This window comes from Hemiscyllium ocellatum, chromosome 35 (genome assembly GCF_020745735.1).
Source record: "Hemiscyllium ocellatum isolate sHemOce1 chromosome 35, sHemOce1.pat.X.cur, whole genome shotgun sequence".
NCBI lineage: Eukaryota > Metazoa > Chordata > Chondrichthyes > Orectolobiformes > Hemiscylliidae > Hemiscyllium > Hemiscyllium ocellatum.
In genome coordinates, this window is record NC_083435.1 from 25,654,357 (window position 1) to 25,671,278 (window position 16,922).

A 16,922-nucleotide genomic window follows, 5' to 3' on the forward strand; every position below is an offset into this window, starting at 1 on the left:
TCATTCTTGTAAATCTATGCTGTACTCCCTCCAAGACCAATATATCCTCCCTCAGGATCCTAACAACTCAGTTGTTTTAGATCCGACTGTTGTCTCTGCCTCTGTTTCGCTTAACTCCCGAGTAGGTGCATTGCAGTTTGTCTCCACAGAGTACAGAAGGAATAAGCAATATGAATCAGTTTCCCAATAACTCATTGATCAGTTGCACGAGGGAAGAATGCAACATTAAAATATCATCATATAGAATTTAGAGCTCTCTCAAAATCCATCAGCTGGGGGTAGGACTACTGCACTTGTTAAATGCTTCAAACTGATCAATACTTTATATTTGGCCACCAAAACATGTGGACCCAAATCTCTTATCGAGTCCTAGAGATGTACAGCACGGAAACAGACCCTTCGGTCTAACTTGTTCATGCCTACCAGATATTCTAAATTAATCTCGTCCCATTTCCCAGCATTTGGCCCATATCCCTCTGAACGCTTCCAATTCATATACCCAACCAGATGCCTTTTAAATGATGCAAATGTGCCAGCCTCCACCACTTCCACTGGTAGCTCATTCCATAGACACACCACCCTCTGCATGAAAATGTTGCCCTGTATGTCCCTTTTAAATTCTTCCCCTCTCACCCTAAACCTATGCCCTCTAGTTTTGGACTGGGAAAAGCCTTTGCCTATTGCCCCTATCCATGCCTCTCATGATTTGATGAACCTCTATAAGGTCACCCCTCAGCCTCCGATGCTCCAAGGAAAACAGCCCCAGCCTGTTCAGCCTCTCCCTGTAGCTCAAACCCTCCAACCCTGGCAACATCCTTTTAAATCTTTTCTGAACATTTTCAAGTTTCACAACATCCTTTCTTTCGGAAGGAGACCAGAATTGCGTGCAGTATTCAAAAAGTGGCCTAACCAATGTCCTGTACAGTCACAACATGATCTCCCAACTCCTATACTCAGTGCTCTGACCAATTAAGGAAAGCATACCAAATGCCTTCTTCACTATCCTGTCTATCTGGGACTCCACTTTCAAGGAACTATGAACTATGAACCTGTACTCCCCAGGACCTTAACATTAAGTGTATAAGTCCTGCCCTGATTTGCTTTTCCAAAATGCAGCACCTCGCATGTATCTAAATTAAACTCCATCTGCCACTCCTCAGCCCATTGGCCCATTGGATCAAGATCCCATTGTAATCTGAAGTAACCTTCTTCGCTGTCGACTACACCTCCAACTTTGGAGTCAGCTGCAAAATTACTGCTGGTACCTTCTGTATTCACATCCAAATCATTTACATAAATGATGAAAAGAGAGGATCTAGCACTGATTCTTGTGGCATTTCACTAGTCACAGGCCTCCAGTCTGAAAAGGAACCATCCACCACCACCACCTTCTGTCTTCTACCTTTGAGCCAGTTCTGTACCTAAATGGTTAGTTCTCCCTGTATGAGATCTAAGCTTGCTAACCAGTCTCCCATGGGGAACCTTGTCGAATGCCTTACTTCTTCAAAAAGCTCAACTAAGTTGAAGTGAAAATACAGAAAAAAATGTTTGCAGCTTTTCATTAATCATTATTAAAATTAGTTGAAGTGAAGTCATGTTGGCATATTCCTGGATTGTTACTCCACAGTTTTGATGTTTGAGGCTGGCTGATAGTCTATGACAAATATGAAACCAACAAAAGACATTTTTCATGTTTTCCACAGGAGTAGACACAGGTACGTGTTTAAACTCACTACAGAATATTATTTGAACCACAGACATTTGTAACCATTTGAAAATTAACTATAACTATAATATTCAGTATCTTGTGAGCACCCTAAATTGGTTGGTGGATATTAATAGATCCAACAAAAACATCTGGACAAATACTTAAAATGCCAGGGCATGTTAGACCATGGCCCAAGTGCAGGTAAATGGGATTAGTATGGTTTGGTGTTTGTTGGTTGAAATAGATATGGTGGGCTGAATTGCCTATTTCTATGTTTTATGATATCACGGGCAGCACAGTGGCTCAGTGGTTAGCACTACTGTCTCACAGCTCCAGGGATCCAGGCTCGGTTCCAGCCTCAGGTGACTGTCTGTGTGGAGTTTGCATATTTTCCCCATGTCTGCGTGGGTTTCCTCCCACAGTCCAAAAATGTGCAGTTATCAGTGAATTGACCATGCTAAATTGCCCCATAGTGTTCAGGTGCATAAATCAGGGGTAAACATAGGGCAATGTGTCTGGGTGGGTTACTTACTCTTCAGAGGGTTGGATTGGGCTTGTTGGGCTGAATGGCCTGTTTTCACACTTTTAGGGATTTTATGACTTCAACTCTATGACTTCAAAACTTGGCAATGAAATTCAATAGGACATCAACAAATTAAATCCAGTTAGTTTTTTCTCTAAGATTTAAAATAGAACTGAATTTCATAAAGTGTGGGGAAAGCGGTTCAGCACACATCAAATCATAACCATAAATAATCTTAAAGTTTAATGCTTTTCAATAATCATGGAGATGAAAGCCCTACAGTACACAAACTATGCTTGGTCATTTTAACAGGACTATTTAATCAGATCGTCATATTTTACTTACCGTGCCGAGATTTCAAATTTGAATTCATCGTTTGTTATCAGATAAAACATATGTTCCAACTTCACCACGACATTGAAACTGGGGAGAACTAAGAAACGTTTTTTTCTCTTTACTGAAAAATAACTTAGGAAATCCGTAGCAAACAAGCATAATGGAAAAACACAGAGCTTCAGAAATGTTCATCCCAAAGATCAGAGAACACTCCAACAGTTTACATGCTTCAGTTAATATATTGCTAACACAATTGTTAAGGGGTTATTGTAATATTTTGCGACCTTTCTAAGTGGTCTATGTATTATTAGTCATTCCAATTTGCTTCCTATTTGGTCAGTAGTCTCTGCCATGGTGGTAAATATAAAAGGTGAGTTTATTGCTAGATCTACATACGTGGGCACAATATGCTAAATTATATTATGGAATTCTATGTAATTCCCAACTTAGAACACCCAATTGTGTTTCACAGAAAGGTGTTTCCCTCAACAAAGGAAAAACATATTGAAATCAATGCTACTTGCTTTTGAGCATTACATTCACAATATAAATCATACCTTTCCAGGCACTGATCAGTTAACATTTTTCTGAAAGTTAAGTCTTTATGAAACTTGACATATATATCGTGTTCGAAATAGATTGCTAAATTTACTTTTGATCATTCACTTTTCTTGTAGTGACATCCTGCTCAAATTTCAAAGACAATAACGTTGACGCTGCTAGAGAGAGCCATACAACATGGAAACAGACCCTTTTCAATCCCAAACTGAACTAGTCCCGCCTGCCTACCCCTGGCCCTTATCCCTCCAAACCTTTCCTATTCATATACAATGTTTTTTAAACATTATAACTGTGCCCATGTCCATCACTTCCTCAGAAAGTTCATTCCACATGCAAATGACCCTCTGCGCAAAACAAGTTGCCCCTCTTGGGTTAGCAGTGGTCAGCACTGCTGCCTCACAGCGCCAGAGACCCGGGTTCAATTCCCGCCTCAGGTGACTGTCTGTGTGGAGTTTGCACATTCTCCCCGTGTCTGCGTGTGTTTCCTCCGGGTGCTCCGGTTTCCTCCCACAGTCCAAAAATGTGCAGGTCAGGTGAGTTGGCCATGATAAATTGCCCATAGTGTTAGGAGCAGGGGTAAATGTAGGGGAATAGGTCTGGGTGGGTTACGCTTCGGTGGGTCGGTGTGGACTTGTTGGGCCGAAGGGCCTGTTTCCACACTGTAAGTAATCTAATCTAATCTAATCTAAATAATCTAATCCTGTCTTTTTTAAAAATCTCTCTTCTCTCCAACTTAAAAAATGTAGCCCCTAGTCTTGAAATCATCTATCGTTAATTCTACATATGCCCCTTATTGCATAAGCTTCTGTAAAGTCCCTTGTGAACCTCCTAAGCTCCAGTGAAAACAGTCCCAGCCTATCCAACCTTTCCTTATAACTCAAAGCTTCCCTACCTGATAATATTCTGAGAAGTGTCTTCTGAACCCTCTCCAGTGCAATAATATTGTTCCTATTGTTTTAGAATATGAACTACATGCATTGTTCTTCAACATACAATAAAAAAGGTACAGAAGTACCTGGTGAAGTGGAAAGCACTAAGCCTTATTTTTTTTTAAAAAGTCTTCATCAATTTCATCTAATTTGTGTAGTTTCAAAGGTGTGATTACAGATACCAAGCCCATGTCTGAATATTGGTCTTATATGTCTTGTTAAGATGTGAAATGTTTCCATGCATTTATAACCAGCTGTTGTTAGTCTCAAGTCCTGTGGGCTTTATTCCATAAGAACTCACTGTGGGAGTCAGTACCGTGCAAAAGGTATGTAGCTTATGGATTTAGTATATAATTGGCAAAAACAAATGCCTCAGTTAACAACCCAAGGTAATTTTATGCACATTTGAATCATTCTCTTCTCCCTGCCCACATTTACTGGAACACATGTGTTTTAAGCGTAAATTGTTAATGAGGGTTACCGAATTCCTTGACCTCAAATTGTGCAGACACCATGGACATCGGTGAATCCGCAAACTGCACCTCAATGCGCCAGTTGCCAGGCCTGTTGATGAAAGAACAGTATTTAGCATCACGAGAGAACTGTACAATATGGAAGTTTCTGGTTATACGCTACTTCTGATGCCTGATTCCATTGAAGTCTAATTGACAGTGCTTATAGAATCTCTGCAGTACAGAAAGGAGCCATTTGACCAATTGGGTTTGCACTGACCCTCTGAAGAGTATCTCACCCAAACCCAGACACATGTCCCACTACTCTATTCCTGCATTTTCCATAGCCAACCTACCTGTACACTATGGGGCAATTTAGCACAGACAATCACCTAACCTGCACACCTTTGGGCTGTGGGAGAAACTAGAGCTCCCTGTGGAAGCCCAGTAGACACGGGAAGAATGGGCGAATGCCACACAGACAGCCGCTTGATGCTGGAATTGAACCTGGGTCTCTAGTGCTGTGAGGCAGCAGTGCTAACCACTGAGCGGCCGTGCCACTTTATGGGTGGAGCCATTCTCTGCTAATACCCAAATCAGTTTTTCATCTATTACACTCTTGGCTGTCTTCCCCTGTAGGATGTCTAACTCTTTTTAGTGATTGGAGAGCAGGTTTTCATGAACTGAAAGGTAGTTTCATGGTGCATGAACCTGTCTCTAGCTGTAAAAATTAACAAAAGCTGGGCATAAGTCAAGATTGTGATGGATGACTGCTGAGGAATGTGCTGACAAACAAGTGAACTGTTTTGTCAATATAATAATTTAAACCTTGTTTTTTTTTTCAATTCATGGGATGTTGACATCACTGGCTGAGCTAACATTCCCTTATTTGGCCTTGGAACTGGATGGATTTCTAGGACTATGTCAAAGGGCAGTTAATAATAAACCACATTGATGTGAGTCACATGATTGCCAGATTTGGTGAGGATGACAGATTTCCTTCCCCAACAGAACATTAGTGAACCAGATGGATTTTTATCACAATCGTTAATGGTTTTATGGTTGCCTTTGGACTAGTTTTTTAAAAACTTATAAATTAGATTTGAATTTAGAATTCACTATCTCTCTTGGTGGGATTAACACTAATATGTCTCGATGATATTTCTGGGGTGGCACGGTGGCTCAGCGGTTGGCACTACTGCCTCACAGCACCAGGGTTCCAGGTTCAATTCTAGCCTCGGGTGACTGTATGGAGTTTGCACATTCTCCCCGTGTCTGCGTGGGTTTTCTCCGGGTGCTCCGATTTCCTTCGACAGTCCAAAGATGTGCAGGTCAGGCAAAATGGCTATGCTAAAGTGCCGATAGGTGCATAAGTCAGAGGGTAGTAGGTCTGGGTGGGTTACTCTTCGAAGGATCGGTATGGACTGGTTGGGCTGAAGGGCCTGTTTCCACACTGTAGGGAATTTAATCTAGTGAATTCCTTGTGCATTGCTGGAGCTGCAATCATCCAGGAAAGTGGGACCTGATGCATCACTTGCCTGGCTTATGCCTTGTAGGTGATGGATAGCTTATTGGGAAATATTGGATTTTAGTGGGGTGTTAGGTAATGGTCATTTCACTGAATGTTAAGGAATGATGCATAGATTGCCACTTGTTGGAGATTGTCGTTGCCTGGCATTTGTGTGGTATGTGCATTGCTTAGCACATATCACCTGAAATGTAACCAGGTCTTGCTGCATGCAGACAAATGATCCTGCAGTATCAAGAAATAACGCTGAACGTTGTGAAATAATCATGAAGAGTCCAACTCTGAATTATGGTGTGAGAAAGATTATTGATGATGCAGTTGACGATGATTGGATCTGGATTCACTTTTCGTTATTTAGTTTTGGTTCTTAGCTTTCACAATTTACTATTGAAAATGTGTATGTAGTAATATTAGAATCAGTTGTTAATGTTTTCATTGATTTACAGTCGAGGATAGCAGCTTGTTCTTTTAGCTTTATCTAGCCTATTAGTCCATAATGGGCATGTCATTACCAAAAACTGGCATGTGCATGTTAATGAATTATAAAAATAAGTAGAAAAGTTGAACAAATACAGGCACTATTGAAATATTCTTGCAACTCACTTTGCGATATCTGGAATCTTTAGCTTCCGGGACAATCCGTATTTTGACTTCAATAAACAGCTGGGAAACTGCATACCTCTGGAGTTCTAACAGGGGAAAGTGATACATTTAATTTTAGACGTAATTACAGCTCTGGCTCTCAATACGGCTCAAACTTGACAATGTTATATGGAAGTCTCTCACAGAATTGGTACAGCACAGAATGAGGTCATTCAGTAAAAAATGAGGTCTGCAGATGCTGGAGATCACAGCTGCAAATGTGTTGCTGGTCAAAGCACAGCAGGCCAGGCAGCATCTCAGGAATAGAGAATTGTACAGGTTGTCCTGGTTGGATCCAAATTTTGTTGGTTGGAATGTAGTTCGGAGTCCGTGTGGGATCAGTCGGTACAGGTTGTCCTGGTTGGATGATTCCTGATGAAGGGCTTATGCTCGAAACGTCGAATTCTCTATTCCTGAGATGCTGCCTGGCCTGCTGTGCTTTGACCAGCAACACATTTGCAGATGAGGTCATTCAGCCCATCGTGCCTGCACTGATTCCGTTGCCCAAACCCCGACCTTTCCCCACATCCCTGCAGACTATTATTATCTAAATAACCATCCAATGTACTCTTGAATCCCTCAGTCAAACCTCATTTCTCCACAATCGTCCCACAGTGTATTCCATGTCCGAATATCTCATTGCATGGCATATTTTTCTATCTCACAAGCACCTTTCTTTATTTGTACACTTTAAGGTGTGCTTTCTTGATTTTGTTTCTTTTATGAGCTGAAACAGTTTCACCCTAATTACTCCGTCCAACCACCTTATAATTTTGTTATTACTTATTTGACCTCAGAGTCTGCTTCTCTGTGGTAGAATTTGCTGTCATTTCGAATGTTTTATTTTCTGACCTCAGGACATTCCTCACTGTTGACAGTTTGGACCCCTGCTCCCCTTGCTGCCAAGATTCTAGTGCATGAATCAGGAGAAACACTTCAAAACTTTACTGAGAAGATCAAAGAGGCATGTTGTCATTCAGATCTGCTGAAGAAGACTTAAAAAAAATCTCTACAGTGTGGAAACAGGCCATTCAGCCCATCAAGTTTACACCGACCTCTGAAGACAGGTTACTTTTTGAAAAATAATCTTCATGGGATCTGGACACCACTGGTAAAGCTAAATCCAGACCCATTCCCTTACATTTACCCCTGAGTAATGCACCTAATCTACACACATTCCTGACCAATTTAGCATGGCCAATCCACCTACCCTGCACATCCTTAGATTGAGGGAGGAAACCCACACAGACACAAGGAGAATGCACAGACTCCACACAGACAGTCACCTGAGGCTAGAATCGAGCCCAGGTCCCTGGTGCTGTGAGGTAGCAATACTAACCACTGAGCCACCATGCTGCCCAACGCAATACAATGTTGGCACATTAGCTGGATAGCTGGCTTGTGACACTTAACAGAATATGCTCAGTTCCACACTGGTTGAGGATGCTTTGATGGTTTGCTCTTCTCAACCTTTCCCCTCACCTGAGTTGGTGACCCTTGGGTTAAACTTTTACCAGTGCCCAACATCAAGCATTCTATCCAGGTGAGTAACAGCCTGGTACAGCAACTACTCTGCCCAGGATTGTAAGAAATCACAGAAAGTTCTGTGCATAGCCCAGAGAATCACAGAAGCCAACCTCCCATCCATAGAGCCCACCTTTACTTCTCATTGCTGCAGAAAGGGTGTCAACATCATCAAAGACTCCTCTTACCCAATGATACACTGACCTCTGAAGACAGGCTACCTTTTGAAAAATAATCTTCATGGGATCTGGACACCACTGGTAAAGCTAAATCCAGACCCATTCCCTTACATTTACCCCTGAGTAATGCACCTAATCTTCCAACCTCTTTCTTCAGGCGGAGGTACAGAAGCTTGAAACACACACACTGACAGGTTCAGTCGACTGTTAAATCAACCTCTCTAATTTCAAACTGATGGTTGATCTTGCTTTGCAGTCATAACCTTGTGTACCTCGCTTTGTCAAACCAGCCTCCGATCTGTACCTCCTTGTTTGCTATGGCCTTCCTCTACTGCTCACAAAACAAAACTTTTCACTGTACTTTGCTGCATGTGACAACAGTAAATCAAATCAAACTATCACCTCTCTGTAAAGGAAGAATAGTTCAATTGAACCTTTATGACTTGACCTTTCTCAGTACTAATCAAAGTCTCCTACCTGAAGACATGAACGTTTTGATTCAAATATTCATTCATAGACATCATGTTCACAAAACCTTAGAATGCAAACTTAGGTTCATAATGGCGGTCATGAAACTTCCAGGGTTTTTGTGAAAGCTCATCCAAAATGGTGACCATGCACCTTTTTTTATACTTGTACAAAAACAAACTTTGGTTCACTAATGTCCTTTAGGGATGGAAATCTGCTGTCCTTGCCCGGTCAGGTCGAGATGTGACTGCAGACCCAGAGGAGCGTGCCTGACTCTTAACTGCCCTCTGAAATGGCATGGCATCACATCAGTTCAAGGGCGATCAAGGATAGACAATAAATGTTAGCTTTACCAGTGCTGTCTAGATCACATGAAGATGAGTTTTCAAAAGGTGACCTATCACATTTGCAACTCTTTCTGTCTGTTAATGCATCATAAACTGAAAATGGGTGCATAACAAAATCGCACGATTGCACTTCAGAGATATCATGTTAAATCATTACAGAATCCCTACAGTGTAGAAGCAGGCCATTCAGATCACACCAACCCTCCAAAGTGTTTCCCACCCCATATTTTTCATGGTCAACCCGCATTTACTTGGATTATGGAGGTGAAGCCCACACAGACACAGGAAGAACATGCAAACTCCACATAGACACTCTCCTGAGGTTGGAATTGAACCCAGGTCTCTTATGCACTGAGGTAGCAGTGCTAACCACTAAACCACTGTGCCACCTTAAACTCTTAGCACCATGCAAACACTGGGCATCATTGATTACGAATGAATGAATGCAGCAAAGCGAATCAACGATCAAATTTACATTATCTGTTCTACTGGAGTCATGAAATATATTTAAGAAGTGTGAGGTTGCTGCCATATAATATCCAAATGTACTTACGTATGTAGTTATTCTGATTGTCTCATCTACTGGTCGCATGTAATTGTCAAGGGTAAAGATCCTGAACTGAACTGTAACACAAAACGAAACAAATGGACTCTAGTCAACACATTGGTTTGTAAGGTTAAGGGAAGTGTAAATGGAATTTTATGGAATTCGTGGAATCATAGAATCACAGATCTGTTACAGCTCAGGAGGAAGCTATTCTGTCCATCATATCTGCACTACTGGTTAAATGAATATCATTATCTAGTGCCAATCTTCTGTGTCTTTCTCACATCCTTTCGCATTATTGTTACTGAAATGATTATCCAATGCCTTCTGGAGTGCCACACACCCTCTTGAAAGTCTTAAGTTTTCAATGGCATATGAAAGAGCATTATGTATGTATTTGGACTCAGAAATGTTATTTTACATTTGAACATAAAACCTATCTTGTTCATATGAGTAGGGAGAGGATAGAGTCCATCTATCTGCACCATGACTTACAGCACTCATTTCCCTACTGTTAGAAACACTGCTGCTGCCTGAAATTCCCTGACCTTTAGGATCTCTGCCGTCCAGCAATTCTGACCTGTTTACAATTCCGTGTTTCATTATTTCTCCATTGATGTTGTGCATCCAGCTGTTTAGGCACAAGGGTCTGGAATGAATATCTTCAGTACCTCTTCCTTTTTAATTCTCTTTGCTCCTGTTATTGCTGTTTGAGACCTGCGACGTTACTCACATTTATGGTCATTTGACTGTCCACTGTCTCAGTGTCAACGTCCTTTGCAGTGTCTGGGGACATTTCAATACACATTACAGGTGTTATTGAAAAAACTGCAAATCGATATCCTGTTATGGAAAGGATAGAAACCCACTTGATTTCTATCCTTTTGGGCTTTTGGAAATCATATAAAGCAACCGATGTAAGTCTTTTTACCTTCATAGACTTCTTCCGAACTTTGTTTCAATGGGTTTCACTAGAATAGTCATTGAGTCATACAGCATGGAAACATATCATTCAGTGCATTTTGTCCATGCTGACCTTAATCCTAAACTAATTTGGTCCCATTTGCCCTGCATTTGGCCATATCCCCCAAAATCTTGCCTGTCCATGTACACATCCAAATGTCTTTTAAATGTTGTAATGTACCTGTATTGATCACTTCCTCTTGCATTTCATCCCATATACAAACCAGCCTCTGTATGAGAAAATTGCCCCTCAGGTCCCTATTAAATCTTTCTCCTCTCACCTTAAAAATATGCCCCCTACTTTTCAACTCTCCTACACTAGGGAAAAGGGATTTGCTATTCACCTTACCTATGCCCAGCACAAACCTCTAAAAGGTCATCCCTCAACATCCTACACTCCGGGGAAAGAGATCCCAGCCTATCCAGCCTCTCCTTAGCACCCAAACCCTTGATGGTGTAACCTTGATTATCTGAACATCAGTTATCTGAATTTTGGATTATCCAACCAAGTTCTTATTGTGCTGAACGGTCACACTTTGTTAACCAATAAGGGAGGAGAGATCACGAGAGGATGTGGAGGAGAGATCGCGAGAGGAAATGCCAGAGAGATAGCAAGAGGACACAGTGGAAAGATCACAAGAGGCCATCTGTGAGGAGTCGGGGTGACAAGGGCCTCACTGGCCTAAGAAATGACTGTCCGGCCCTTCCATGGCTGTGGTTTTTGGGGGAACCTCAGGAAGAGTTTGTCCCTCCTGCTCTTCATCACAACACAGCTTGCCCACAAACCACTGACCACCGATCGACACCAGGCACCCCAACTGAGAGCCTGATCTTTAAACCACCACTGACAGCCTACAAATGCACAGAGGTCCTGGTGGGGATGGGCGAGTGACATGCTGAAAGTAATAGGAACCTTGTAGCAGCAGGGGTGAGGGAATCCAAACGATCAGTTATCCGAACAAATTACTCTCCGTCTGTTAGATAATCGAGGCTGTTCTGTAGTTCACAACAACATTCATGTAAATCTTTTCTGCATCCCCTCCAGTTTAATAACAACCCTCCTATAGCAGCTGGCTGGCAGAGGAAGCTGATTGGGTTGGGGAGTGTGGTTGCTGGTCACTGAAGGGAACTGGAACAGTGTTTGAAAAGTGCGACCTAAGTTGACTAAGTTGAATGCAGAGGTGTGTCAAGTGATCTATGGAAAGAAGAATAGTGCCAGGCTATCCAAAGCAAATGCTGGAAATGGAAAGAGCTTGTGGAAACAGGCAAACATCGGGGAGCACCTCTTGCTCAAAGGCTGCTGGAGAAGCTGACATATGCGTGCTTTCCTTCTTGCACTCATTAGAACAGAATCACAAGAATACAAAGCCTCAATGGAAATAGCCAGTTATAGTGCTTGTAAAACTGGTGCTGATTGGTCGGCAAGTGGATTCTGTCGGCAAGTGGGAATGTTGTCTGGACTTGCACCTAGGAGCAGTCGAGTCTCCATGTCAAAAATATGGTTGCAGGTGTGGTTGCAGTTTTGAAAGCATGTAGCCTGAACAACACAGTGCAAACAACTGGTTGAACAAGCAATATTTGAAAACTGAATTGCAGAAAATGTGGATCTGATGGGGTTCACCAATGCAGCTTTTGCTGGTAACAAGAAGTTGGTTGATTTATGGACCAGTGGACAGTTATTTTTAACACTGACCACCTTGCCTGCCAGCATTGGTGATTGGTTCAAAGAGTCTCCCACAAAAGAAAGCAGTCTCCTCATCAACCCTGTCACAATTCCTCAGGATCTCATATTTTACATCTTATCAAGCTGAGCCAACTTATTTGAGTTGTTTTGAAGCAGTAATATGTGCTGTGGATAAAGAGGAGTCTGTCAGGCTACTACCATACCCAAATTTCCAAATGGAACTTAACAGAGCACCACTTAAATGATTAATGTGCAAAGTAGGAGCGCATGGTGTAGGATGCAACATCTGAATATGGATAGAAGATTTGCTGTGATGGAAGAGAACAGAGCAAAGTCCTAAATGTGTACCTTGCTAATTGGCAGAATATGACATGGATTCTGTTCTGACTCTTAGCTTCTTACAGTCATTAGGATGGATAAGAGGAGTGAAGTCATGATTACCTTTTTTTTCAAATGATACAAAGATACACAGAGATGTGTATCAGGAAGAACACATAGGAAATGGCAGATGCATATAGATAGGTTGAGCAGCTGGGCAAAAATCTATAGATGGAGTATAACCTGGGAAATGATGTGACACAAAGCATTGCCGAAATAGTGAAGGCCTATAGAATTCAGAGGTGCAGGAAGAACAATGTGTTCTCATGCATGTGTCTTAAATGTTAGTACTATATTAAACGTGTATAATATATAATTATCATATGTATTTTAAAGTATAGTGAATTAGTTTTCACATTTAGTTCTATGAATATATTCTTTTTAATAAAAGAGGTCAGAAAATTGCTTGGAGTGTGAACTGAATACATCATGTACAAGATAGCATGTCACTAATGTTAAATACATAGACTGGTCCCGGTAAAAATAATTGATAAAGTGCTTACTATACTAAGAATTAGTTCATACAGAAAAACAAATGGTCAGAAATCATGACTAGGTTTAGTTCAGAAAATAAGAAGTTTCCACTTTGCAGGAGAACAGTTTTCCTTATAAGGGCAGAATATAATGATCTTCAAAGGTAAGAAATTAGGTTCTAGAATCCCCAGGTTGTGAGTCTTTAGGAGTGTCATATCAGTACTGAAAAGAAATTTGGACTCTCAAAACTGGAAAGAAGTTGTAGGTCTATCCAGTGTGGAAAGATTCTGTGAAGTAAGAAAATAATTAGTTCAGATGGAATGTACTTCGCTGATATTGAATATCTGCAAAGGGTGTTGTTGAGAAAGGATTGGTTCCTTGTTTTTACTTACTTACATTAATTACATTTTTTTATGTTTTCGTTAACGGGCACTTACAATCTTTTTGAATATATTCAGCAACTAAGCTCCAGGATAACCAAAGTGCAAAATTAAAACTTATGGTTACCTGAACTGGTATCATAGGAGAACACAGGTACATCAAATTATTCAGAATGTTAATTGAATGTCATCCTTTATTATAAGAGGAATTGACTACGCTGTAAACACTATGCACCATTTTGACCTCCCTATTAAAGGAAGGATGAAAACACATTGGGGGCAGTTCAGAAGAGGTTCACAAGATTGCTACTTGCACTGAATGCATTTTATGTGAGGGAAGGTTAGACTTTTTTCCATAGAAGTTTGGAAAAATGTCGACTTGATCGAAATGTAAAATTTTGGAGCAATCTTGACAATGTTGATTTGACAATGTTGATGTTTTCTTTTGTAGGTGAATCAAGAATTAGGGGGTACTGTTTAAAAAAGTAGGTGTTGTCATTTAAGTGCAGATGACAGGAGATTGTTTTTCCTTCTCTCAGAGGATTTGACACCTTTGTAAGCATCTGCCTCAAGTGATGGTCACAGTGGAGCATTTAAATACTAAGGCAAATGTAAGTGCATTCCTTCTAGACAAGGGCATCGCAGTATATTAGAGGAAGATGGAACTGTGAAATTTGACATGCAAACACATTAGCCAAGATGTCCATATGTCCCCAGTCTGTGTCACCCTGCAGCTACATTTCTGAAAGGTTAAAGAAAAGTTTTCAATCCTGGATGAATGAAGGGAAGTGCTCAGATTTATTTCAGAATCTATTCTGTATGAATCCATTCAGTCAGCAGTGAAAACAGCTCTTGGTTCTTATTTTGGATATGATTAAGTGAAGGTAAATATTGAAATGTATGCATTGTTGTCACACTCACCATTTTCATTGGGTGTATATATTGGTTTGTCCGTCTGAATGAATATGTAACCTTTTTTTGATGACAGCAGGATTGGAACCATTCTCCTTTTTGTAAACAGCTCTGGACATTCAGCAACAAGAGAAACATATTTGGTTCGACGTGACCAAATGTTAGCCTTCTTGATGGGATGAGGAAGAGCCTGTGGGGTTTCATATCGTGGAGGTTAACAATGGTAAAACTAGTTAATTCATTCAAATATTTCACTGAGTCACACCGTAACCCATTTACAATGTGATATGGTCACTGAAAACAGTATCAGCGGACAGACAGTGTCAGCAGAGTTGCACACCTGGTCATTGGAAAACATAAAAAGGACAGTTTCCGTCTATTACCTATTTCCAATAGATTAAATTTACCGTATTCTAAAACATGAAATGGTCCAGGTTCTAAGGCTTGGCACGTCATGCTGTTTAAGTTACTTTGGTAAAAATGGCATTCTTCACCTCTGAATGGGAAAGCTTTCTTTAAACTATTGTTCACTCAATAACTATAGAAATGATTTGACGCATGACTTCCTGTGTGTATCCTGGTGGGTAGATGCCTGCCAAAGTTGTCAAACTTCCCATGTTTGTATTTTTTTTCATCCTTCAGTTGTTTTCACATTATTATATTGAATCATTCTCTAAATAAAGGGTAATATTAGAATAGTAATGACTTTTTAAGGCAGTGTGTCCTTTGAAAAATAGAAAACATGAGAGAATCCAGGTAGAACATACAGGTACAGTTTCATTTTCACAAACTGATTGTAACTTACAGTCACAGTTTTAATTCCCTGGTAGTTGTTCCCAGCATTTAGTTCAAAGTCAACTTCTTCTGAACAACGTGTGTATGTCAAAGTGTCCAATAAATAAACGTTGATTTTGACAGACTTTTCTATTCCATCCAATTGAATGGTGATGGTCTCTGGCACCCCAACATGAATAATATTGGGGGCAGTGATTAAGTATCTAGGGAAATAAAAATGAGAAAACATGCTGTAGTCAATGTGCCAAATGGACATCTTCACTGAAGGATACACACATCCGCATAGAACAATGGTGGTGGATTTCCTCCAGTGTTGGCCGCTTGATCCACCTTTTTTTTAATGTTTCCCTGAGCTTATGATAGCACATACAACTAGCATGGGAGAAGCATGGGAACTTAAATGTGTATTTCCCAAGTCTTCCACTCTAAGTTCAACCTTTGCAAAACTTAGAGCTGAGACTAGCTAGTTGTCTTTTACCTTGTACAAATTGACACGTAATAGCAGCATCAAGTGTAACTTAACAATTGGTATAAATGACTGGTTGAGTTTAACTACATTAAATGCATCTTTGAGGGATCACTTTGTCTTCATCAGTTCAGATCGAAATTTTGCTTGCCATCATCCTAGCTTGCAACTGACCCGGTTCAATAGAGCAATTGTGACAACTGCACTGTAGGAAGATTGGCAAATTTAAATAGTTGGCTGGCTTTGCACCCTGGCCAGTTTTATCATGCTGTTGCCACACAGATAATTACCTTCTCTGATGCACAACAGGAGGCTAAATATTACTCTTGAATGCTACCGGATGTCAAGGACTGCCAAGTCCACCAATAAAATGAAAATAAGGCCTTGCATATTGCTGATGTTACAAAGACATCTGAAATTCATAACGAGCCAACTTTTTAAAAATGGTTGCTCCTTCATTGCAGAAAGTTTAAGTGGGCAATTTGGGAGGTGGAGGGTAATGTGAATGCATTGATAACATGACTGATTGCAACCTAGAATCCCAGGTGAATGCTTTGCGGATCTGGATTTGGCTTCCATCATGGCAGATAGTGACATTGGACTTTGTTCCAGTCAAAAATTGAATTCCATCAAAATCTGGAATTAAAAGCTAGCCTTATGGCGACCATGTTGTTTGTTGTTAAAAAAAATGTACACACCTAGGGCAGCACGGTGGCACAGTGGTTAGCACTGCTGCCTCACAGCACCAGAGACCCGGGTTCAATTCCCGACTCAGGCAACTGACTGTGTGGAGTTTGCACGTTCTCCCCGTGTCAGCGTGGGTTTCTTCCGGGTGCTCCGGTTTCCTCCCACAGTCCAAAGATGTGCGGGTCAGGTGAATTGGCCATGCTAAATTGCCCGTAGTGTTAGGTAAGGGGTAAATGTAGGGGTATGGGTGGGTTGCGCTTCGGCGGGTCGCTGTGGACTTGTTGGGCCGAAGGGCCTGTTTCCACACTGTAAGTCTAATCTAAAAAAAAAACCTACTTCATTGATATCTTACAAGGGGAGAAAATCTGCCATTTTTTCCCTGGTCTGGCAAATACATGACTCCAAACTCACAGCAATGTGATTGACTTGAAATTGAGTT

The 16,922-nt window shown here is 40.9% G+C and overlaps 1 protein-coding gene across 1 annotated transcript in view; it reads right to left on the bottom strand.

The window, feature by feature from the left end:
- Window positions 1–16,922, bottom strand: part of LOC132832576 (complement C4-like) — a 155,108-nt gene that overhangs the window by 131,980 nt on the left and 6,206 nt on the right. The window contains exons 2-7 of the mRNA XM_060850669.1: window positions 15,341–15,533; window positions 14,545–14,725; window positions 9,751–9,821; window positions 6,641–6,726; window positions 4,539–4,621; window positions 2,577–2,664 (exon numbers count right to left, since the gene is read on the bottom strand). Coding sequence (XP_060706652.1) covers window positions 2,577–2,664; window positions 4,539–4,621; window positions 6,641–6,726; window positions 9,751–9,821; window positions 14,545–14,725; window positions 15,341–15,533 — 702 coding nt within the window. The remainder of the gene's footprint in view (window positions 1–2,576; window positions 2,665–4,538; window positions 4,622–6,640; window positions 6,727–9,750; window positions 9,822–14,544; window positions 14,726–15,340; window positions 15,534–16,922) is intronic.